Source organism: Drosophila subobscura, chromosome A (assembly GCF_008121235.1).
Source record: "Drosophila subobscura isolate 14011-0131.10 chromosome A, UCBerk_Dsub_1.0, whole genome shotgun sequence".
In the NCBI taxonomy this organism is placed as follows: domain Eukaryota; kingdom Metazoa; phylum Arthropoda; class Insecta; order Diptera; family Drosophilidae; genus Drosophila; species Drosophila subobscura.
This window is the reverse complement of record NC_048530.1, coordinates 4,877,715-4,903,567: the sequence shown is the minus strand read 5'-3', so window position 1 is coordinate 4,903,567 and position 25,853 is coordinate 4,877,715. Positions and strand designations below refer to the sequence as shown.

The 25,853-nt window shown below is 47.7% G+C and overlaps 1 protein-coding gene and 6 non-coding genes across 7 annotated transcripts; 4 read left to right on the top strand and 3 right to left on the bottom strand.

The window, feature by feature from the left end:
* The first annotated feature begins 494 nt into the window (after positions 1-494).
* Positions 495-576, top strand: Trnas-aga. The gene has a single exon. It is a non-coding gene; the product is annotated as a tRNA-Ser (tRNA).
* Positions 577-4,577: 4,001 nt separating this feature from the next.
* On the bottom strand, positions 4,578-4,659 carry Trnas-aga. Its single transcript has one exon. It is a non-coding gene; the product is annotated as a tRNA-Ser (tRNA).
* Positions 4,660-5,679: 1,020 nt separating this feature from the next.
* Positions 5,680-5,752, top strand: Trnar-ucg. Its single transcript has one exon. It is a non-coding gene; the product is annotated as a tRNA-Arg (tRNA).
* A 320-nt stretch (positions 5,753-6,072) lies between these two features.
* Positions 6,073-6,154, top strand: Trnas-cga. Its single transcript has one exon. It is a non-coding gene; the product is annotated as a tRNA-Ser (tRNA).
* A 508-nt stretch (positions 6,155-6,662) lies between these two features.
* Trnas-cga lies at positions 6,663-6,744 on the top strand. The gene has a single exon. It is a non-coding gene; the product is annotated as a tRNA-Ser (tRNA).
* An 11,402-nt stretch (positions 6,745-18,146) lies between these two features.
* On the bottom strand, positions 18,147-18,228 carry Trnas-aga. The gene has a single exon. It is a non-coding gene; the product is annotated as a tRNA-Ser (tRNA).
* A 910-nt stretch (positions 18,229-19,138) lies between these two features.
* Positions 19,139-19,513, bottom strand: LOC117893723 (sperm flagellar protein 1-like). Its single transcript, XM_034800423.1, has one exon. The coding sequence runs from the start codon at positions 19,511-19,513 to the stop codon at positions 19,139-19,141; it is 375 nt and encodes a 124-aa protein (XP_034656314.1).
* Between the last annotated feature and the right edge of the window lie 6,340 nt (positions 19,514-25,853).

The window sequence follows — 25,853 nt, the reverse complement described above, 5'->3', positions numbered from 1 at the left end:
CGGGAAATGGCAGAGAGAAGGAACGCTTCGTCAAACGTGCTATGCGGAACATGAAACGGGGGGGAACACTGGTGTGGTATGGGTATGGGTTCGGGGCGCTGTCCGCAGAGCTTGCCATAAGGCACAATGGGTGGTAAATTGAAGCTTTCAACTTGTTGCTGTCTGTTGTGTTGCATGCCTCCCCCCGCCAGTCCGCCTCTCCTGATTTCAATTCGTTGGCGGTGCGGCTGTTTTGACAATGTGCGCCGCTTTAATTGGAGCCGTGTCATTAAGTGCACGCAATAAGAAAATCTGACAAACCGCCGGCTAAGGTGAAATCAGAGACAGCTGGCATTAAAGTGGAATAAAAAACGGTCACAAGGGGGGGAGTAGAGCATTAAATAGAGCAAACCCTCAAATATCCATCAAAAGAAAACATCGACCCCGAACCATCCACAAGCGAACTCGGGCGTAAAATGTTTTTCTGGATATTTATTGAAAGATCATGACACGAGGCAGTCGTGGCCGAGCGGTTAAGGCGTCTGACTAGAAATCAGATTCCCTCTGGGAGCGTAGGTTCGAATCCTACCGACTGCGGAATAACCAATTTAATTTATTTTTTTCTCTCCAGTGCTTAATGTATTTTGTAATTGCCTGGTGCAACATTTTGTTGATTTCATAGTTGCTATTGTGCCGCCGTCTGTTCGTTGGAATTCTTTGTGCCAAGTGTTGTCTCAGCTGTTTCTTTTTTTCTAATCGTACTTTTGTTTTCTATTTATAGATCACTCGATACTTTCTCCTTCTAATTCATCACAGAAATGAAGAGCTCGAAGATTGATAAGCAATTGAAAGAGCAAAAGAACACCCATACACATACAACCCTCTGATTATGTTCCCTGCTCTCTGGTTTGGATATCTTCTCCCATAACAACAGGCGTTGGAGGAGCAGTCGCCGCGCTGTAAATAAATAAAATAAAATTTCCTGCCACTTGGCGATAAGCAACAAAAGTTTTCCCACCATCCACACCCCCACGAGGCACCGGGCACCCAAGCAAAGTCGATGGCAAAGTTTCGACAGGTCTCAGCATTTCAGGCCGCGGCCGCCGACGAGGCAACAGTCAACAGACAACAACCCAACAATCAGTGTGGGTGGCAGCCAGCGAAATTGTCGCCACAAAAGTTCTGCGGTGGCTTTTGGCTTCTACTGGGTGCTGTACACTGTCCCCCAGGGTACGTCTTAGTTGGGTTGATCCCTGACAATAGACCAGAGGATGATCTGTTGTTCCCTGGGAAGGAATCAGCCAAAGATAAACCTCTGCAGAAATATCTGAAGTATTCTCATGGGTATTTTCATGGTCGTAATATAAGCCACAAATACGTTTACCCCCATCACACCCTTTGTTATTGCTTTGGTTGTTGTTGTTGTGCTCGAGGCTTCTTCGTTTCGTTTCGTTTCGTTTCCGTTTTTGGCAGGCAGGCGCCGCCGTTATGTCTCGCAAAAGTTTCAAGAAACGGGTTCCGTCTCGTAACGCCTCGCTCTCTTCGCTCTACGCCTCTTCCCCTCTCCCGCTCTCACAGCTCACTGTCCACACTCGCACCGCGGGCAGAACTTTCTATGTCATATTTGCCTGTGTGTGTGTGTGTGTGTGTGTGTGAGCGATTCGTTTTGATATAATTTATTGTAAAATTATTTCCGTTTTGCTGTTACTTTGTGGCCGAAAGCCACAACAGCAACAACAGCAGAAGCAGCAGCAAGCCAGCCAAAAAAGTGAGTAGGGAGTGGCCGAAGAGGGGGGAGCAAGGCTTGCGGAAAACGTGGCCCATCAAAGGGCCATTTAATTGGCGTCTATTTATGTCATCGCAGATAGCAGCAGATCGCACCGATCGCACCACCAGAGATCGTGAGTGACAAACCTAAAGCAGCCACGACACAACACACACACACACACACACACACACACACACACACATACATACATATGTAGAACTGATCTTCGGTATCCTCGATTCGTCGTCGATTCAAAACAATGAAAATTGATATTGAGGGAAATCTTAAAGGCCGCAATCACCGCTGATATCAAGCTACGACCAACCGCTCATTACGCATATGGAGGATACAATTTGAAGTTCAGGCGCCGACCACAGGCTCTGAATGGATGGATGGATGCCAGCCAGTGCCCGGCGTACCCAGCGGTCAGATCAAGCAACGCAGCACAGGCTCCTCTGACTTCGCGTCTGGGTGTACTCTGGCTGTAGCCATGGCCACCAAGGTCTGTCCATCATTATGTCAACGCTCTGAATGCGCATGTCAATCAAGATGAAGTGCCGCTGATATGTCCATCTAGAGCCCGCAGACTCCAACTTCGAGACAAACTCCGTTTCGGTCTCTCAGCTCTTAAGGCTTGCTGATTGCCCTGCCCTGGGAATTGGTCCCTGCCCCCAGCAGCGAAAGTTGCATGCAAATTATTGAGCCAAACACATGTCTGGCAGTGAGAGAATAATTCCCAAGCAAAACCGAATCAATACGAGAAAACTCGAATAGTTTGTAATATTTTTGTGAATATCTACATATGCCCATAAATACTTGCAGAGCTCTGGAAGAGGTGCCCCAAAAGTTGAATGTGATTATCCACATCCCATGTGCTCCCATGTGCCAGTTGCTGCACATCTCGTGGATTTATAACTGTGTTTTGAGCATGCACTTTGAATTGCTTCCATCCTTTGATGATGGCCTCTCTCACTCATTTCGATTTATGAGAGAATCTCACCAAGAAATGTTTCCGTAGCCTCAGGGCCAGAACCCTGCTCCTACCCCGCCACCCCTCCACCGCTGGCACTTGCACGAGGAGGAGCTACGACGAGTATTTTATTATTTTGTGCAATAATTTTTTATTGTTTTTGCTGGGCAAGTTGATCCTGGCGTTGGCCCTTAACGAACACAACAGTTTCTACATCCGTTTTTTGTTTTTGTTTTTGTATTTATTGTATTTATTCTTTCGTTTTTCGTCCACTTTCAATTGTTCTGCAGCCCCATGACCCCGCCACCGTCTCGTCCGTCATGGAACGTTCTACGCTTGATATTTATTTGTTGTATGTTGGGCTATAAACGTGAAATTTACTGCGGAATGTCATTTAAAGTACAAACATTCTGCACTCTCTCTCCCATCTCCCATCTACCATCTCCTCTCTTTCACTCTTGTGTTACTTGTCTGCTCGTTCTGGTGGGGGGGGGCTCTCTTTTTTTCGGGATATATTTACTTGTATTTTCGGAGGGCCCGACTAACGGTTTCTATGCACGCCAAATGACGCCGCTGTCGATGTTGTTTTCGTTGCAGTCGCAACACTGAGCCAAAGTTTTGATACCCAGCACATACTTAGATGGAATGATACCCAGTACGTATGCTCCATGGAATCCATACCATAATGCACAGCCGAAGGCAATCCCAGGCAGAAGCAAAAGTTACACCAAAGTTGGGGTTAAATTTCAAAACAATTGCCACAACCAATATTCATTCTGATGTAATTTTTCTTTGATATATCCTTTGGTGTAGTGCAGGGTGTGCCCTGGTCGAGCCATCAGCCTGGCATTTCCTACTTGCTTGCCTCTTGTTTTTTTGTGTAGCATTTATTTTGTTGGTTCTGTCGTATTTTATAATCCTTTTCCTCTTGTCGGGGTTTCGACGGGGTTGGGGGAGGCATTTTGTCTGTTTTGGCAGCCCCCACCCCAGCTCCGGGTCTTCCGGGTCGCGTGCTCTCTCGCTCTCGCATTGGGCGTTTGTCATTATGTGGCTGCTTCCGGATTATATTTTCGGCAGGAATTTTCTGTTTATTTGCACGTCTTAGCAGCTGTCGCCGTTACACACGACCGCCCTGGTAGCCAGGACACAGGACACAGGAGACGGGAGACGGGCGACGGGAGTCGGGACCGTTTTGAGCCCTTGAGTCCGCCCTCGCTGGCGTATACCTTTTAATTTCGTCAAGTGGCCTAATGCCGTTCCACTAAGTGCGGCTAATCAACTACCAACCAGAACACACAGCAAAACAAGGAAATAAAACGAAAATATTGTAGACGTAGATTCAAATCTGAAACGGATGTCCCTGTGCCGCTGTCCTGCCTCTGCCCCTGCCACTGCAAGGATCTCACACAGCAAGGGACACGGCGCTAAAGGCGCTCTCCAAAAATTAATTATTAAGGTCGAGATATATATTCGCCCAGATATGAAATAAACTGTCTCCGTCTCTCGGAGGGATTTTCCCACCGCAACGTCCTCGTCCACGTCCACATCCACATCCATGGCTATCAGTCTGTCTGTCTGCCCCCTTTGCCACCCACACCTGACCACGACGGGGCCCCGCTTGTGGGTGTCTTTGATTTGTGCCTTTGTGTTCAGTTGCGACTGTTGAACGTAGTCGGGCTTGGCCGGGGTTTTGGCCATAGACGAGACGCAAGTACGGGCTGGAATCTTGATTTGGCAGAACATTTACATACCTATGAAAATGTTTTTTTGGCACTAGGCAGGTACCTGCGTCTCTTCGTCAATTGTTGAACTAGTTAAAGGTAACAAACATTACAAAAAAAAAGGACAAAAGGAACGCTACGCAGTCGGTAGGATTCGAACCTACGCTCCCAGAGGGAATCTGATTTCTAGTCAGACGCCTTAACCGCTCGGCCACGACTGCTTGATACGCTCACGTCAATTTGACATATGCATGAATGTAAATAAATATGTATGTATGTATGTATTTGTATGTGTGTACATGTGTAGCTATGGAAAACCGATTTGTTTTATATATTTAGGGACTGGTAAGATTTTAAGCTTTACTATAACAAGTCCTGGTTTAAAAGACTAATAAGTCAAGGCCAAGCTGGTCAGTCTTGACTCAATATCAAATGAATGAAATTTGATGTATTATTAATTGAATAAAATCACTCCATCCCTCTCTAGTCTTCTCGCTCTTTTTCATGATTTGAATATATATTTAATGTACGTAGATATGGAGATATGTGTGTACACTTGAATGAACATACATATGTACATACATATGTATGTGTATTCGCCTTTCAAATATCAGCCTTCAAGCCTGAATTAATCCGATACCAAGGAAAAACATACATACGTACATACATATATGAGAGATCTACATTCTAAACTGACATCTACATTCATATCTAATACAAATTCTGTACATATTCGATATGCATTGAAAATTTCACTCAATGCGCGCGCTCACTTACAACTTACGTTCCAATCGCTGCCCTATCATCCAACGTCATCCACGTTCCACATGTGGCTAGTTCAACAATTAGTCTTCAGCTTGTAATCCAATGTTTTTGTTGGATTCCGGACTTGTCGATCGCTCTGACCGCGCACGCACAACACACAAACACATCTATGCACGCACTGATACAAATAACTCTGGCGACCTCCCTCTAATTCATAAAGATTCTTATTCTCCTCTCGCTCTTTTTCATGCAGCGACACACGCTGTGCGAGTGGGACGCATAGCTGGCGAGCATTCCAGATGGATATTACAGTTTAGCATTTTAGCATCGTTCGAAAATTGAAGCCATCGGAAGTGTACTGGGAGGAAGAGCCTGTGGTTATGTAGAGTCTGGCTTTGTTCCTGGCTTTTTTGGCATAGTAAGCGCTGATTCGGGCCCATCCCTTAAGTGGCGGTCCCAGCCAAGGGATTTCAACTGACCGTGTGGCCTAACGGATAAGGCGTCGGACTTCGGATCCGAAGATTGCAGGTTCGAGTCCTGTCACGGTCGAATTTTTTTTCGATCTTTTTGTTTTCAAGAAATGGAGTTGTAAACAAAAATTATCTGTCTGTGTTTTGTTTAGGTTTACTTATGGCTGCCAAAAGGTTGTAACATATATGTCATATGCATAGACACAGGAGAAGGGTGGAATAAGAAGAATATACTCAACTCACACTCAACTGACAATAACTTTATTTGATATACTATATTATTCCTTTAATTTGTGCCACCAATTGGTTGGTTTCCCTTCCTCTAGGGTGGACCTGCTGAGTTTTTTATCCCTACCGTAGCTCTCTCAATATTAATGCCGAGGCATTGTGATTCGTATAGCAGTCGTGGCCGAGTGGTTAAGGCGTCTGACTCGAAATCAGATTCCCTCTGGGAGCGTAGGTTCGAATCCTACCGGCTGCGCTCCTCTAGGTTCCAAGATTTAACAAGAATCTAGCCATTTTTTTCTTAATTTAATTACTTTCCGTTTTACAATAAATAAAACATAAATGATTTCAATGAGTTTCAATTATTATTTCTTTTACATAATTACATTTCTTATCAGTCAAAAGACACTTGTGTCATTATAAGAAGAAAATGTCTCTATTCTTCTTTATTCGAGGAACAACTGAACTCACTGTAAGTATTAACTTACTTACACTTCATTAAAAATCGGAGGATCCTCCATGAGTTTCAATGCAAATACATCTTTTTACATGTTTGTATGAACATTTTGTTGCTTTTTTGTCACATTCATTATATTCCTAATGTCTGTCTGACTCTCTTACAGCCTCTATCTTTCAAACAGAGAAATGCCTTGGAGTCCCTGCATTCGCTACGTATTGTATGAACTTTCTGATCCTTTCACCCCTTCCCCAACACATAGATTATCATCTATTTAGCAAGAAATAATAACTGCACATTTCCGTAAGCAGTCGTGGCCGAGTGGTTAAGGCGTCTGACTCGAAATCAGATTCCCTCTGGGAGCGTAGGTTCGAGTCCTACCGGCTGCGTTTCGTTATCCGATCCGGAACAACTTTTTTTTGTATTTCTTTAAATTGTATATAGGATGAGTACTCAAAATATGTAGAGCAGAGACCAAAAATTAAAAAAAAAAGAAATAACTGTTGGCCTTTTCTCCTCCGATTTGAGTAATTTCCATATTTTGCAATTTAGATTTGAAGACAAATTTAAGTTCGGTTTTACACGAAAAAGAGAACTGGCGTTGGTGGGGATTTTGTTGGCTTATGCATAGGGTTTCTTGTTGTTTTTTATTTCCCAGTGGTTTCCCAATTAGGAGACAACAAGTTTATTCAGCCATCACATAGTGGGGGGGGAGCTACATGTACACAATCACGTCCATATGCCCGCACACACACACAAGTACATATATGTGCATATGTATAGATGGCTTGGACCTTTACCAACATCATATCCTGTTTAATTACGATTTTCCTGTGGTCGCGTAGCGTTAAACCCAGTCGCAGTACCGCAGTCCCCCCCTATCCAGCCACCCGCTCTCTATGGCTTTTTCCAATTCAATTATTATGGATAGAAATGGTTGATGGCGGCGGGGGGGATTGGTTGGGTTCGGGACTGGCCGGGAGGGAACCAACTTGCTTTGATACGAAAAAAAAGAGGGAACAAAAAAGAAGCGGAAAAAAGAAAATGGGAAGTACATAAATGCCCACGACATTGGGTGAAGCATGTGAAGCATATTGGTTGGCTCTCACACACACACTACCCACCACTATCCCCCACGCTCTGCTCTCTGCGTGTGCCCAAGGACACAAGCGGCACAGTCGCTTGGCTGCCAGCGAGCGCTCTTTGGTGGAAATTTGTGCATAAATTTATGCACATTAAAAAGAACAAATAAATGGCAGCTTACAAATATTTATTAAAAATTTCCTTCAATTTCCCACAGGGTATAGCCAGCTGCCATCATAATTGTTGGTTTTTTCGAGTTCATTTTTTAGCTGCTGCTGCTGCTGCTGCTGCTGTTGTCGCTGATTGAGACTTCACCTTTTTGCAATCTATGGCAAATTGATGAACACAACACACACACACACACACACACATGCACATGGAGTGAGAGTGAGAGAGAGCGAGAGCGAGCGAATACAGTGCGGAGTAATTAACGTGCACACGCGGCGAGCACATAAGCAAAGCCCCCAACCCCCAGCCACAGCACTTCCCGTTACTTCCCCTTCCTGACAGCCACCACCACCACCACCAGCTCCACAGCGCGACGGGTGGCTGTGGCTGTGGCAGTGGCAGTGGCTGTGGTGGGATGCGGACGCATGCAAATCGCAGCCAGGGCAGGGCGCAGCACATGGGCGTCAACGTTTTGGTCAGCGTGTCCTGCTGACGCGGCTGCCACGGCTACCCCCAGCTGCTGTTGCTGCGTTTTTTTGCAGCATTGCATTCGCCCTGCGATTGGTTGCGGCTTTTGCGCCGCATATCGATGAGCCCACCCCCAAGGGGGTGGCACAGGACAGGCTACAGCACGGGGGGTACAGGACAGCCGCAGTTCCGCAGTTTTCCCAAAGGACAACCGACATTCATCTAACGCTCAGGGAGAGGCTTGGCGAGGCGTGGCAGAGGGGGGTGCACCAACTGCAGTCACACAAAATGGGGGCTGCACTTCACCCTTAATGTGCCGCAGCCACCCTCACCATAACACATCGCTGATAGGCCCAATAAATGTGCAACGAAAACAGCAGCTAAAATACGCACAGATTTTGGTGGGACCTTTAATTGGAACACAATTAAAGCTGCTCACTTCTCCCCACACCCCGCACCACACACCCCACACCCCAGTGCGGAGGGCCAGACATCAGACATGCAAAACTCAAAATGGAAAAACGGGAAAAATCCGTGGCATAGGAATGCGCTGCGATGTGGGTCCACGTAGGCAACACACGTTGCTGGCCGGAATTTAATTTTGATAAAGGTACAAAATATTGACGATACATCAGAGACGAATCGAGGCTGTGGCAGCTGGCAGTCTGCCTGTCTGCGACCCCCAAAAAAATGGACAAACAAAGAGGGAGAGGAGCAGCAGGCAAACCCAAAATATGTGTGTGTGTGTGTGTGTGTGTGTGTGGAACTACTCAAGGGTCCAGCAAGAGCTAATCAAAACGAAGTGAAAATACTCTAACTGGTGGATCTGTCTCGCAGCTCCACCCAGAGCGTGTGGATCCATCGGGCAGTCCATCTGCCGAGCAGCAAAAAAAAGAGCAAGCTTACGGCTGGCATATTTTTATGGAATATCTGCCCCACGCCCCCCAACCATACAGTCACTCCCCCCTCAGCTTGTCGCGGAACAAAGAGACTTTTTTACGTTAACAAAATTGTTCAGCAAAGTTTTTTTTGTGGGCGGGCGGGCGAGAGCCAAGGAGGAGCCGTAGCATTGAAACGCAAATACGGGAAATACATAAAACGTGAGCTCCAGGGGAAGGGATAGGGACGTGGGCAGGGGCAGGGGCAGGGGCCAGGTACTTTTTGCCAAAAGCAAAGTCCGCAATGTCCGCATTCGCGCCACCTTCCCGATCGCCGGAGCCCTCCTATGTGAGTAATCGGGTGTCCATGTACATATACATATCCGTAAATGTCAGACGACATCACGCTTCAGTGGACACACTGACGACGACGACGACGATGACGATGGCCTGGCGACTGATGGAGGCGCCTCTCCTGACGTTGACCAGAGCCACAGCCAGAGCCAGAGCCAGAGCCAGACACAGACTTGCCACCTGCCCGCAAAATATTGGCGCACAAACATGCAAAGGAAGAGGGAACTGCCGCCAGTCCGGACTACAGTTTGAATTATTTGAAACAATATCCTTAAAAAAAATGCGATACAATTTCAAACGATGATGACAAAAAATCAGAACAGAACAGAACAGGCTCTGGCTCTGGCTCCAGCTCAGGCTCAGGCTCAGACGGAGGCCGCCAGGTAGCCGCAGGAGCCAAATTCAGCAGTTAGGAAGAGTGCTGAAGGGGGGCAGGAGATGGATGCGGGAGCCAGGAGCCGGGAGCCGGGAGCCACTGCCCGAGCCAGACAGGTGTTTGTCAGGCTCTTTGTTGGGTGTGTGGGTTGCGGTGCTCGTCTGCTGCTCTTATCACAACAACAACAACAGCAACAACAACAACACATAAGACGGCAGAAAAAAGTGGCCACCATATGAGGGCTCGCTCTCTCTCTCTCTCTCTCCCTCTCTCTCTGTAATAACAAAAGCAATAGCCAAACAAAAGCTTTCGGCCAAAGTCATTGACCGACGTTAAGAGGTAAGAGGGGTACTGAGGGAGCGGGAATTCAATAGAATTTTATGATGCACAGGGTACACGGATGTCCGGCCATGGGCTCTGACCAAAAAAAAAAAAGGCAGACACCTTCCCCGCCCAGCTCCAATGAAAGGGGCACACCATCGATGAGGAGGAGTCTTCAATTTTCAAGGCTTCAACCTCTCCTCCCATTTTCATTTCTTTTACTCTGCAGATCGATGGCTAAACATTTGCTTAAACAGCTGTTAATCGTTCGTTTTGGGTTTATTTGTTGCATTTGAGGCGCAGCTTCCTGGAAACATGCTGCCCAGCCGCAAACTCTTCTCAGACTCTGCCCCGAGACTCTGAGCTGCTCGTGCTCTTGGCCATGGCTAATGGCAATTCATTTGTCTTGGCCAGCAGCTGTGCTGTGCCTGCAAGTAGTGACAAACGAGAGACCTAAAAGAAATGCTAGAGACATGCAAAGTTTTGCCTCCCCCCTCCAAGAAGTGCTGCTCCTCCACGAAGTGTGTGTGTCTTGGAGTGCCAAAAGTTTGGAGTTTGGAGTTTGGAGTGCGGCTAACCCAGGCAACAATGGAAATGGCTCAATCAATTAGGCAGCTGTCATAATGCTGTGCAGCACTGAAGCCGAGCCAAACCAAGGCAAGCCGCAGCTCTGTTCTGCATGTTGCTGCAACATCAATAAGAGGCAGCAGCAGCAGCACAGGCAGAAGATGCGTGCCCCGTTCAGCTCCATCTCGTATCTTATGTGATGAAATTTATGCTTAATTAAAAGCGACACAAGGCGACACAAGGCAACGCAACGCACAACGCGTTCAGCCAGATAAAGCAGGCTCCAGGCAGGCTCCAAGCAGCGGCAGGGGCAGCACCACTCCAGAGGCGAGACTTTGAGAATCGTCTTCGAGCGACTCGCGCACAATTAATGCGATTTTGAAACGCACAGATCGGGCACAAGCGAAGTTGCAGCACTGCGAGAAATTGGGCAACCAATTGGAACCTTTCATCTGTCTCATTGTAGCTCCACTTCACATCCATCGGCAAGTGTCTGTTTTGCCTTTTGCTCGTCAACAGCTTTTTGAGGCTCGTGCTCGCTGGAATGTTTTTGTTCATCTGATGGTTCGCTCAGTGCAGTGGAGATTGACTACGTTTCGGTGGCCTCTGACTCTGTGATTGTCTCTGTGATCCTGGGTTGGCTGACTGGTCCCACTAATTCAATTAAAGACGAGGCCAAGACAACGACGCACGCATGTTGAATGGGGCACGATGGATGAACGTCCGTCCAAACAAAAAAAAAAGGCAGCAGGCAGAAGGCTGAAGGCTGAAGTCTGAAGTCACAACCAAATGAGAGGCGTCTGGGGTTCGCTGAGAGAAAGGCCTCACGTTGGCGTTGCGATGAGGTTTCCCATTTTTTGTTTGGTTTTTGTTTTTGTTTTTGTTTTGGTGCCCGGGCCAGGGTCTGCACTCATTAGTCTCCCACAACGTGAATTAAGATAATCTGTGGCAGGAGCAGGCAGGCAACAACGGCTCCAACTTGCACTCGGATGAGGACTGGGATGCGGACTGGAATGGCAGTTGGACCTGGTCTTGGACTTGGTTCTGGTCTTTGGTCTTGGAATCGAAGCTGCACTTGGGAGTTGCAAGTCGGAATTGGGAGACTTGCCTCTCGGCCGCTGGGCGCTTGTTGTGCAAATGAATTGTTGCTGATTTCGTTTGAACGATTAGCGCCAAGTAGTGGGACCAGCCTCCGCCTTCGACTCTGTCTCTGCCTGCTCTTGCTGCTGCTCCACTCCTCTCCTCTCCGTTCCGACTGTCTTCCAACTTCGATCTGTCTTTGCGAGAGATTCGTATTTGGTTGGAGAGCCGAATGCAAATGGAAATGGCCTCCAGCATGCTTAGCAATTAGACTAATTGCATGGCCCCAGCCCCAAAGCCCCACAGCCCCTCACCTCCCTTCCCCCAGTGGGCAGTCCGCACGCCCCCGCCCCCGCCCCCGCACCCGAACAGCACCCACTTTTGTGCTCCAGTTACTGCCATTTGGTATTTCCGTTATATTCCAGTTGATGTGTGCAGGGTGCAGGGGGGCTGGCAGTGTTTCCACCTGAATCGAGCATTGCGCATACGCACTGTGCACCCGTGCACCCTGCAGCATGCGCCTATTGCAATATATGCCTGCAGATTGGTCAGTTCAAAGCTGACATCCGCCGGGCGCCTCCTTACACCTTACTCCAAGCCCAAATCCCTTGCCACACACACTCGCCTGATGGCTCTGTGCATGCGTCGTTGTCGCTCCTCTGAGGTACGGGGGCAGCTTAGGCCAGGCCACCCAGTGGTGCAACACACCAGCAGCAGCAGCAGCAATGGCAATGACAGCGGCAAGGGTAAGGGGCAGCAGCGTCAGTAGCAACGCCTTCGCATCAACCCGAACACCCACAATGGGAACCCCAAACCCTCCTCGCCGCTCCGCTCCAGTCCCCCACTCTCGTTTCGGCTGTGCGAGTGCCAAAGGGTAACTATTCGAATGCGAAAAGGGTAACATGATTCACTCGTGCTGTTTGCTGCTTGGCAATTAACAGTGGAGTTGCCTGAACATAACAGAAATGTGTGCAGAACTAGGGCTGGTTTGCATTGCCTTAACATTACATGAAAACTACGTAAATTTGTGCACAGTGCAGCAGCTCTGTTAGCGCTCTCAATTAAATCCATCTCCAATGTGGGCGCTCACTGTTAACAGAATGCGGTCGTTCACTGATAACAGCCCGTGGCCGCTATTCGTTAACAGCCCGTGGCCGCTTTTCGTTAACAGCCTGTTGTCTCCGCTTTGGGATAACAGCCCGTGGCCGGTGTTCGTTAACAGCCCGTGGCCGCTTTTAGTTAACAGCCTGTTGCCGCCGCTCTTCGTTAACAGCCTGTGGGCTCCGCTTTTGGTTAACAGTCTGTGGCTGCTCCCGTTACAGCTCACTGTAAGCGATCTGCATGACAACAGCTCACTGTTAGCAGCACTCTCACGATCCACGCGTCTGTCGGAATATCTCCAATTCGCATTTGTCTAACGGCAGTGTGTTTGCAGTTCGCTGTTGCTTTTCGCAATATTCTGCTGCCTCTGATTGCTGCCCCCTGCCACTGCCACTGCCACCCTGCCCTCTAGCATCATGCCATTTTTTTATGTTTTGTTTTTGTTTTGGGTATGGGGCAGTCATCAACGTTGGCAGCAACAGCAACAGCAACAACAATCCTTCAGCTGCAGCATGCTGCATGCGTCCCAGTGTGTGTGTGTGAGTGTTGGCCCTTTTTGAGTGTAGTTTTCCTTTTGGATTTGCGCCCCTCTATGCGAATAGTAGCACTGACTGTTGCTGTTGTTGTTGTTGCTGTTGTGCTGCCTGTCTGCCAGCCAGGATGCCCTTCTTCCCGTTTTCCCCTCTGCCACGCTGCCACTCCTTGCGCCACTCCTGCTCTTGCTGCTTCTGCTGTTATTTCTGCTGCCTTTTGGCCTGATGATTAATCGAATTAGTTTTTCTTTCTTTTTGCTCTGTGTGTGTGTGCCTCTGCCTCTCTGCCAGTGCTTCCTTCTTCGTTCTGTTCGCTTGTTTTTTGTGCTTTCACTTTGCAGCACACGCTCTTTTCATTTACATTTTCTTTTGCACTTTTCCGCATTCCTGTTCCTGCCGCCTGCCGCCTGCCGTTGCATACATTTGTGCGCAGACTTCTATCCGCAGCGTAGGTGTAGCTGTAGGGCTGTGTGTGTGTGTGTGTGTGTGTGTGTGTGTGTGTGTGTGTGTGTGTGTGTGTGTGGCAGGGCTGACCAACTGCGTCCGGTTGAACATTTTTTGGCAATGCCCGGTAGATGGTCGGCAAAGGGCGCCCAGCACACAGAAATGGGAAAACGAGCGAAACAAAAATGAAATTTTCATCCTGATGAAATGAAAGCCTCGGCCTGTTGCCAACAGAGCTCTGGTGGTGGGGGGATGTGGGTACACTTGGGGCGGGGGATTGCCGTTTGGGGCAATAACTGCAAATTGCATGGGCGGCACTCAATTTCTTTTGCTTCACCTCTCGCCCACCATCTCCCTTTCTTCTGCTCATCCTCCTCTGTGTTGAATTTTTTTTCGTTGCTGTTTTTGGTGTTTTATTTGATTTGCGTTCTCCTTGTTGTCTCTCCCTCTGTGTGTGTGTGTGTGTGTGTGTGTGTGTTGCACTTTGATGCTCTTATTGCGTTTCGCCACACATACACACACACACACACCACACACACACACACTCAGGCAGTTGCAGCCTCCTTGCCTGGAAGGTTTTCATTTTCATTCCATTTGCACATTTTTCGTTCTTTTCTTTTCGTTTCCTTTGAACATTTTTTTGTCGTTCTCTCTCTTTCGCTCTCTGCCCCGTTTTGTTGCCTGTCATTTTCAGCGAATGACTGTTGCATAAACGTAGTCTTTGTGTTGTCCTTGTTGCACGAGGAGCGGCGCAGCATCCACATGTGTGTTGTTGCCGCCCACTTTGCATCGATGTGCAGCCTCCGCCTCCGCCTCCGTCTCCAACCATCGCCATCGCCTGTCGTCCATCGATTGCCATTGGCATCAGCCAACCCGCTGCAACCCCCAACCCCCCTGCAAATTATAATGAAACTAATTGCTTATGGGGAGCGCACACTCCTCCACCGCCCCACCATTGGATGTGCCAGTGAAATCTGAAAGGGCATTCGCTTCAAGAATTTAAAGTGCAAAAAACTTTCAAGGCTCTTGCCCAGGGAATAAAAGATAAGACAGGGGCAGGCAACATCCTGAGATGCTTCAGGGTGGGTGGGGAGGGAGGTGGGATGTGGTTGCTTTGCTGGGGAAAGTGTGGAAACGTGCTAAGCACATTTCATGCAGCTAAGTAAGGATATTAATATGCGTCCTTGCTTGCCACACGCACCAAAGGACACAGGGGTGCAACTAGGGACAACCAGGGGGTTGAGGTGTGACCAGGCGGACCAGGGGGATTTGGGGCATAACTGCAAAAGGGTCCTGTGCTGTCCTGTCCTGTGCTGCGTTTCGTTTCGTTTCGTCGTGTGGCAAGCAAATGAAATTGCAATGAAAATGAAAATCTAACGACGAGGACAACGACAAGGGGCACCGACGCACCGCAAACACAAGAAAAAGAAGCAGAAAAAGTGGGGTAAAAAATGAGACGATATCCTTGAAACATAAAACCAAGGCAGGCTCCAGGATGCCAGGAGTGGCTGAGGGGCTGTGCAAGACTCAAGGAATGCAGGCCGCTGACACCAACAACAACAACAACAACAGCAAGAACAAGAACAAGAACAAGAAAATGAAAGCCCCCGCAAAAAGGACTTGGGGTAAGCAGCAGCAAAATCCTTGCAGCATCGTTCCAGCAAACTGCGTCGCCTCCATGGCACATCATTCATTTCGCCCCTCGTGCCAGGGGATTAAGGTTATTTCAAGGATGCCGCTGCTGTTGCCACAAATTTAACCACCCCCCTCCCCGCCCATCAACCACCCAGAGAGCGGGGGCGGGGACAGGCAAAGACCTACAAATGCAGCTGAAGAAAAATGCTCCTCTTGCGCGTAAACATCATCAAAATTCATCAATCTCTGCCAAAAACTTGTGAAAAACTTCCTCCCCCTGCACCCCGCGCAACCAAAAAAAATACAAAAAACAAAAAAAGAGAAAGAAGAGTTACAGAAACGCGTGGCAGGAAGGATCGAATGGAGATGCTTACAACTAGCTGCTACCCTGCCCAAGTGGGAGATTAAAAACGATGAAAATTCAATGAAATATTTAGACATAATTTTACTTGCTAAAACTTTACACTCGCAATGGCCAACAAAAACTTAAGCCTTAAGTCAATGATATATCGAAAAGCAATATTTAACACCATTAGACTTGGATTTTTTAATTGTATTTTGGGGAGTATCAGCTTCAACGAACTTCCACTAAGTGAAAATCACTTAGCAGGTCCTGTAAGTAGTCATTTTGTAGAGCTTTCCTAAGCGATTGGCCATGTGGCATTATGACTGTATTGTGGTGTAATAAACGAGGAAAAACTTACACTGAAAACTCTCCATTAGCTGTGGGACAATAATATTTTATATTTGCCTTATTGCTAGTGCTGCAAGTGGCTCTTACTTGGAGTTTTTAGCCAGTTTTAAATCTAAAATCTGAAATATATTTGACAGAATATTTGAATATTAATTTACATCGTTTATTTGAGTATTTATAGTATTATTCAGCGTGCATCATTCCCTCTTTTTAAACCCCAACAAACGTTTATATCACATTCCTTTCGCTTTCCTAAAAATATCAGAGTTTAAATCATTGAATTCTTCATAGCAATGACCGGAAATCTGCAACGATTCAAACACATGAGCAAAACAGGTAAAGCTCACTCATTTAATATCTTTGAATATATGTAGATCCTTCGCTGCTTGCATGTTCGATGCACTCTCCACCAAATGTAGCATAAACGGCATACGCTCTGCCTGTACTCTACTCGTAATGTCATTCGGAATGGTTATAAGATGTGTGCCTGGGCGAGAGAGGGCTGCCCCATGGATGGGGGCTGTAGATGGGCGAAAAACGGCAATCAGAGGACTGCGAGGGGAGAGAGGAATACATTTTGGCATTTAAGCGCAACGACGCGTGCAGCACGCAGGACTACGACGAAGACAACGATGAGGACGAGCACGAGGGCTACAACGAAGACGATGAAGACGACGAGGACGACGACCAGAATCCTGCTGCAGCTGCCTCCTGCTCCGTTTCCCCCGCGTCCCTTATTGTATGTCCCTCTGTACGTCTCTGTCCGTGCTGATGAGCCTGATGAAGGACATGCCGACCCACGCGCCTTGGCATTTTTGCGTCCTGTATGCCACTGTTCCTCCTCCTGCCACTGCTCCTCCTCGTTGCCGTTGCTCAGCGATAACCTCAATTTTTGGCACCCTGGCCAACAAACATCCTGCACCCTGGAAAACCCCTTCTGCTGGTCGATCCTGCTACACAGATTTTATGCCAGCCCCTTGCAGTTTCCTTTTCTCTTTCTTTAGTTTTTCCTCCCGTTTTGTCTTGCTGCTTTTTTTTGTGTGCTTATTTTGCTCTTTGGGTTTTTTTGTTGTTTTTTTTGTTGCTTCTCTCTTTATTTTCTCTGGCTGATAAAACTCTTTTCATTTTGTTGTTTGTTGGCTCGTCCCGTTCGTCCTTTTTCCTTAACGCTTTTAACAGTAATGACGAAAAAGTGTCAGCGTCCTCGACTCGAAGGATAATAACAAGTATGGACAGGCATAGTCAGAGGCAGAGCCAGTGCCAGAGCCAGTGCCAGAGCAGCCGACGCCAATTTCCACCCATTTGCCAGAGCCTTTTCTTGGTGGGGTTTTGCCGCTGCTCCGTTGTCGTCTTTGTTCTTGCCCTGGGCCTCCCCTGCCCGGCCTCCTGCAACGACAACGAGTTGATGTTCTTAATTGATGAAGAAATTTGGGTTGTGATAAAAAATGGCAGACTACAGCAAAGAAGCAAGAGAGAAAGAAAGTGTTGACATTGCGACTATGGCAATACCTCTCCCTGCTCCTTCGATGCTATTCTTAATTAATCAGTGAATTATTTGGGGACCATTTCTATGACAAGAGCAAGCTTTAGGAAATGGAGCGGCTGATATTTATTTTCTACAACTGCAGCAGCATACCCTTCGGCCTTCGAGGGTACTACCGCCTGGTACTTGCTACAAACAGAAATAAAAGAAATGCCAAAACGAAATGAACAAGAAAGTGAGCATCGAGAAAATATGCACTAAAGATTGGCTCGGACTGGGGTTGGGGTTGGGGTTGGTCTTGTGCTTGTGCTTGGGTCTCCGGACACTAGCTGGGGGGGTTGGGTGTATGGGTCTGAGACTCTGCAGGGACTGAGGCAGCCAAATGGCTTCTGATACTCGTAGAGCTTCAGCAGTTAGACAAACGATAAGTGGCACAAAACATTTTATATGCACAAATGTACAAATATTTACGTATGTACATATGTACATATATGTATACATATATCTGAGATATGATTGGAAAGCACAAGCCTGGAACCTTGGAAAGATTTTAAAAACCATTTGTGGCCCGCAACAAAGCAAGAAATAAAAGAATTTCACGTGAAACGCAGTCGGTAGGATTCGAACCTACGCTCCCAGAGGGAATCTGATTTCTAGTCAGACGCCTTAACCGCTCGGCCACGACTGCTATGTACGTGGAGCGGACATACTCCCCCCCGAAACCAAATCAGCGGCAAGGGTTATGCAAACGATCCGTCCATAAATAGATTTGCTAGAATTTAGGCAAATATTCCCAATTGATATGGCAAATAACAGATACCACAGATTATCTGCACGTTGAAAGATAAGTTCGAGTGGTGGAACTTTTGGTTTTGCTTTCAATTATGTACATACATATGTACATAACTGTGAACAGGGGTCGGCCACTCAGGTAGGAACTCACAGCGTTCGGTGCATCTGTGCATGCACAGACATGCACAGACAGACACGAAGTCCAGCCCAAAAACGTTTCTTGCTTCTCTGCCGCGGCCGCTGCGGCTTAGGCAGTGGCCCATACGAAGTTGCTGCTCTGTGCGTGGGCCGAGGCCACACGAAGCTTTGGCGCTGTTCGCTGCGTGCGCCGATTGCCCGCTGCCCGCTGCCTGAGATCTTTGCCTATGCACAGTGCATCAAAATTGTTTAGAGACCTCCCGCCCTCCGCTACATGGCAGCATGGCAGCATATACTATTTATTTATAAATAAATCGTTTGAGATAAGGCAGGGAAGAACATGAACTTGGATAAGATTGTAATAATTATTATTCAGATTGATAAGCAACCGAACGGCTTTGAGTATGCGCTTTTCCGATCACTTGCTTGCCATATGCTAGCTCTAACTGTACTCTCACATAATGATTTTTTGGGGTATTGTATTATTTTATTTATTTTTTTTTTGATATTTAATCGCTACAGCGAAATTGGTTGGTCGCAGAGATGAGTCCGCATTGACCAGATACTTCAGTTTTGTGTTGAATATTATAAAAAAGTTACTGAAAATTTTGAACTCAAAAAAGAGTTGTTTGCCGAACGAACACTAGAAATAGAATGATTGTATTATTTTAGTAGCTTTGGGCGCCGCCTTCGAGTCGCGGCTTCAGATCGCTCAGCATCAGTTTGTGGAGCAGTGCCTCGAGCAGCCCATCCGCGCCAATGGCCAACTGTTGCTGCTCCTTTGTGGTGAGGGCCATGTTCATTTTCTCCAGCACACGCTCGTTGAAGATGCGCCAGTTGTTGGCTTTCAGCGGCACACTGCTGCTGGGTGTGTAGCCATGGAGATCCACTCGTCCTGGATGAACCTCGTTGAATAGTCTTGCCACCGGCAGCACGTCACTGTACTCGTGGCGCATGCGATGACTCAACACCACGCCATAGGACTCCAGCCACAGTTCCAGTCTCAGACGCTGCAAATAATTCAATTCCCGAAGTGTAGACATTCCGGTGGATTTTGTTGGAGTTTTCCGAGTTTTAAAAGTCTAAAAATATGTGACATTTTGGAACGGAATAAAGGCCTACTTGGAGCTCAATCAATATCCTCTGAATGGATAGGAAAGAGCTTCGAGAATTTATCCTTAAGTCTGCAGCGATCTGCATTGAAGTGTGTACAAAGTTCGTTTTGGCTTCGTTTCTGCGTTGCTTATTGTTTTGTTGTTTTTGCCCTCTCAGTTTCAATTTCACACAAATTCTGCCTAATCTATGTAAATGCGATTAAACGCTTTCCGAATGCCAAAGGATGGGCACAGAAGACAGGCAGCAGAAAGGCAGGAGGCAGGCGGCAGGCGGCAGTTGCTGCTGATGGGTAGGGAACCAGTCCTCATTTTCAGGTTTAATGGGCAAAGCGTTAATGAACACGAAGTGGAACGACGCTGACGATGACGATGACGACGACGAGCCAGCAAGGTGGCCCACCAAAGAGGTGGAGCTGTAGCTGGAGCTGGAGCTGGAGGTTGAGGCTGCTGGCCTCTGTGGCTGCTACTCGGGCACTGCAGCAGGACTCTTGCTCTTGCGTGGCAATGGTCAGATGGACAATGCGCATGCGCAACGCATGTGTCTTGTTTGATTTGAAGATTTCATGGAAATTTCTGGCAGCACCCAAGCTCCGGCAACACAGACACTGCGAGCAAGCGCAGGGAACGGCTGGTTGGGATGGAGGCAGCTGTAGCTGTAGCTTGTGTGAAGCTGGAAAGTTGGAGGAGCTGCATTCAATTTATGAACTGGCACACAACTTAATTACACATTCGTCCAATTAAAGTGTGCAAAATGCAATTCATCATCATCGCTGACCAGAGCCAGAGCAGAGCCAGAGCCAGTGCCAGAGCCAGAGCAGGCCCACAAACAGAGAAGAGAGCTGAGAGCTGCGATACACCGTTATGACTATGGCTGTTGCTGTGGCTGTGGCTGTGGCTTTAAGCCAAGTTCTAACTGCAATTAAATTCATTGCAGGTGCAGCTGTCCCGTCCCTCCCCCCAAAAGCAAGCAACTTGTTCGTTTCACATGCAAGCGGCGCGTTAAATGCCCCTCTACAAAACACTTCGTATCGAGTACAGAGTACGAGTATATGCAAAAATGTACAACACACAAACACATCTGCATACACATTTCTTTCCGCACTACAGCAGGTAGACAGGTCGGCCGGTAGGCACTCGGGAGGGAGCCTCTCTTCGCGCGCGACTCTTGGCGACTCAATCAATCGACTCGGCGGCTGCTGCTGCTGGCACCGATTGCATGCTGACAGCACAGCAGCAGCCAGCTGCCTAGTGTCCGGCTGCTGATTCTCCTGCTCCTGCATGAAAGTGAAATTTCGGCTATTCCAACCTCATCTTCTTAGCACATTCTCCACTTCCGTCTTGAGTATCAGCTTGGATCCGCTGTCTGTCTGTCTGTCTGTCTGCCTGCCGTAAACAATTATAAACCGATCAGAAATCTTGTTGGCTGTGTATTGCTGTATCCTCTATTAAACACCCCAGAAGTTGCATAATTAATTTCCACTTGCTTTGCATTCATTTGGGGTTCAGTTTGTGATGCAATCGCTTCGGGGAGAAATCCATTATAAAACCATTCATTCGCCGTTTATCAAGATCAGCCCCCGCCACATGGAACCACTTATGAGAGAGAGAGAGAGCGCCCATACCCACCCCCCTAGAAGGCTCCCATCTAATTGCGAAAGCAAACAGCACAGACTCCCCGCCTCTGCACTCCACCACATGTAGCACCACCACTGTCATTAGTCCTGCCGTTTATGATTGAACAATCAAACACACCTCCCCAAGTACGCCCACGGCCTGTGGGCCATCCGCTGGCTAGAGTGCCAGTGCGGCAGGCCGTTAGACGCACTCTGCTGCTAATTACAGAGAGGCATAGAGGCGCTCCAGGTGCTCGTAGGTGCGTCTGGCAGTCCATTCATTAACTTAATCACGGGTTGCACTGCCAAGCAGTGCGTCCGCCAAAGTGGAGACGCTTCCGCCTTTGCCATTTGCCATTGCCATTGCCATTGCGCATGTGCGGCCGCTGCTTTAATTGGCTTCTTGGATGGGAATGCGTGGGCACAGATGTGGTACGTGAGATGTACACATAGAAATTCACTTGAGGATAGAATAGCATTCATCGATCCATACACAGAGATAAATGGAGTTTCCTTTCACAAAAAGCAAATACTAATCCTGATGTAAAGTCAATCGTTTTACGCACTTCATCATCATAATCATCATTATCATTAGCAGCAGCAGCAGCAGCAGGAGAGTGCGAACATTGCTATGCGAATTTGCGAATTGTCTTAACAAATGGGCAGACATGAGTGGCAAACACCCCACCAACCCAATAAGAATACCAATCCCAACAACATCTGCAATTGCAACACTTCTCCTCCGTCCACACTCCTCCACTCCACTCCACTCCACTCCAAGTCAAGTTAAACTCCAGTGAACTGAACTGAACTGAGCTGAATGCCTGTCTTAAGGTTTCCGCTTGGATTGAGTTATTAATTATGTTCCGTAGTATGCCACATCTTGCTTGCTGCTTGCTGCTTGCCGGCATCCTCCTCAGAGCGCGCCCCTTTGCGTGGCACAGCCACAGCCACAGCCAGCAGCAGCTAACAGCAGCGATAGGTAGGTGGGTACGACGAGTACTTCACTCTGTGTTCTATTCATTACGTTTCTCCTTTCTTCTGCAGTCCGTGTCCATGTCCATGTCCGTGTCTGTATCCGTGTCCGTGTCCAAAGTTCGGTGCGAGCTCAAATGAATGTGGTAAGCAAAACATTAACTTGGCCGTCATTATTGTTGGCTCGAAGCGAATTACGTTCTTTAAGTGAGAAAAATTGCAATTTAATCGCGATTATGATGCGGCTGATGATGGGCTGGGCGGCTGGCTGGCTGGCTGGCATGGCAATGGCGATGGTATGGGATGAGGCATGAGGCTGGCTATGGGTATGAGTGCTGCTGGATGGTTGGTTGCATGCCTCAATCTTTGAGATTGGATAACCACCGACAAGGTGAGGCGAGGAAAGCAAAGCACAGAATCTACAGCCAGATGATGATCTAACAAATCAGCTGACAAATGAGAGAGACAGACGGAGGACACGTTGAAAGTTGTCAAAAATAAATACTATTAACATCGAAGTGGCAGGACATGGGATTGGAATTACATTGATCCCAGCAGCTATCCTTGATGCCTCCCTTATTTATATATCCCCCAAGTAGTGGCGTTTATTCACGGTCAATTTATTAACGTTTAATAAGCCATTTTCCAGCAGCAAGCCATCCTTGGCATTAGGACTCATCCCCCATCCACCAGTCCGAGGAAAACCCCCATGTCAGTGCGTTTAATTTAACTTTTTCTATTAAATTGCACCCTGGATTGCACCCCAATGCATTTGTTACGGCGGCCAAGTCAGTGTATCCTTGAAGGACGCTGACATTCTTGCAGCTTCTCACTCTGCCCCACCCCTCTCTCTCTCTCTCCATCTGTGTCTCCCCTTTTTGTATTTCCAGCGAACGCCATTTAAGCGCTGCGTCATTGTGTGACATTTCGCGCGGGGTGCGACATGGGACAGGGACACAGCGAGATGGGAGCTGAAGTTGTTTAAGTTTGCCTTACTTAACTTAACCTCCAGTCAGCCCCCACACACACACACACGCACACACACATTGAGAAAACTTTTAACCCATTTTGCACAAACAAACAAACAGAGAGACAGACAAGCAAACGCCAAAACGACACTGGGGCTAAAAAATTGGGTCAACATGGCTGCTACGCTGGCCAAAATGGAGATGAAGATGGTGCCAGGGGGAGGGGTGAGCTTCATCGAGGGGGTGGGTGTTTGGGTAAGGGGAGTGTGGTGCATGGTCGGTTGGGTCTATGTCTTGAAGTTTTATTTATTCTATTTGGATCCATTTCAACTGCTTGACCTTTGAGTGAAGTTGCCCTGAAGTGCAGTAGCAGCGGAGTGGAGTGGAGTCAAGCAGGGGCAATGGCAAGCGATGGAAGAAGCTGTTCAACTGGCAAACTGGCCAAAAGCGAGCAAAAGAGTTTTTAGTTTTTTGTTTGGTGGTGCGAGGTGCGGTGTGCTGGCTGTTGGCGCTGTAAAGCAGTGCAAGCAAACATGATAGCACTGCTTGATACATTTATGGGTACTGCTTGCCGCCATACTCAAAGAGAGAGAGATGCAAGCAGAGCAGCAAGCAGTAGGTACAATGAAATTCTCAACTGAGGCGCATGCCTCCTGCCCCTCACCTGACACTCTTTTGGCTACCACCACCCAAAAGCCAAGCACAAAGATGTTGGCCGAAACGCTGGCCAGCTAGCTGAAAATTGCTTAGCCCAAGGGCGGTAACTTGGTAGCTTCCTTCCCATGTCATTTGCACACTGACAAGTTATTAATTAAAGTAAGTTGGCCATAAGTCGCACCCCTCAGCCACAGCCACAGCCACAGCCACAGCGTCGCTGGGACTTTGTATCGGCAGAAAATCAATCTGTTTTGGGACTCCTATTCTGGTTCTTCAGGAGCCTGCGGGGCACAGTGGCAATGCGGATCGCAGGGCAGTTGATCCCAAGTGCTGCGTAATATATATTTTATTCTCGTGCTGGACCCAGGGACAATGAACCGGAACAGCCGGAACCGGGAAGAAGAGAAGAGCGCAGCACAGCCAGCACACAACTGAACTGATTTGAACCGAAGTCTGTAGTGACCGACCGACCGCCCGCATGTCGCAAATAAAATAAAATAAAATCTCACTCACCTGTCCCAGGTATCCTGGCTATCCTGGCTAGCACAGCCTCCAACGCTCAGCCACTTGGAGCGTGTGTGTGGGTGGCTGTTTTCGTCCTTATCCCAGGCATGTCCTGGCCAGAGTTCAAATACGACAACGATGCGGTCTGAGGGCGCTCGCAAAACAAACGAAACTTAATTAACAAAAGCAAAAAACCGTATGGGTAATGGTCAGAGGGAGGTGCAGTCAGTACCCGAGCTCAAGGACCAGTATCCCGGTGTACCGATACTCCACCACATCACCCCCGCTCCCCATGGCTACCACCCGTTACTCCGTTACTCCGTTACCGGTACGGTTCGGTTCAGTTCGGTTCAGTTACGGATTCGGATTCGGTTTTTTTTTCTTTTTTGGCTTTTGGTTTGTCGTCCATGTCTCTGTGTGTGTGTGTGTGTGTTTTCGGTCTATGACTGGCTGGCACTGTCCTTTCTCTCCCCATCCCCCTCTCTCGCTGTCTCTCTGTCTGGTTATCCGGTTATCCTCTGCCCAAGTAGAACTATATCAATGCGTATCTATTGGTTATGTACTTGAGTGTGGTCAGGGGGTGGCGGACGGGCGGGTTGGCCAGCTACACATGCAAAACGCTCTGCATTTTTGGGTCCTTTTCTCTGTCGTCTACGGCTATGGTCCTATGGCTATGGTTATGTGTTTTTTTGGGCCCATAATCGATGGCCCGTTGCCCATCGCCCATCCCCATCGCACACAAACGAATCAAGCTCGATTTTCGGGCTCAGGTTTCGGTGTTTCGGTGTTTCTGTGTTTCGGGAGGGTGTTGGGGGACGGGGGCTCTACTGAATTTATTGCATTTTGTGTTTGTTTAGAGCGATTGCCATGTCGCGGTGTATTTGCAAATGAATTCGATTCGAGACAACGCACACAAGCAAAGTACAGTTGTGTTTCGCCAGGTTAGTTTTGGCAATCATCTGGCCAGCACATCACACAAGGATACATTTGAAAATCCCGTGTCCCTTTCGTGGCTGGGTGTTTGGATATTTTCATATTCTCAATAGTTGCGTGTGAGGGAAATGGAAGTGGACCCTGTCTGGGGTTTCTTATTGATAGACGGCAACTTTTATTGATTACAATTTCTGCCCCGAAAATGTTTACACAAACTTCACAATATTCTGTGGGATGGAGGCCTGAAGGATTATCAACGGCCACTTTTGTGGTCTGCCCATGAATCGTCATTGTTTGTTGCTCATTTGTGGATTCAATTCCAAGAAAGATCTTTCATATTTCGCCAACAATCTAAGATCTCTATATAGATAAACAATCCCTGGTATTTGGCCTCCAAGCTCATCTATCCATCCATAAAAAGCTCCAAAAATATATGCATGTTGATGTATAAATCTGGCAACTCTTTATATTGTGCATGCATAATGCTCTCCTGGTGGTAATCCCCATTTAAGGTTCGCCTTTTATCCCTTATCTACAATGCCGTTAACATTTATGCACAAAATTTTGCGTAATTAACCCGAAAAATATGGACTCTCGGTCGACTGGCGGTGTCCGTGT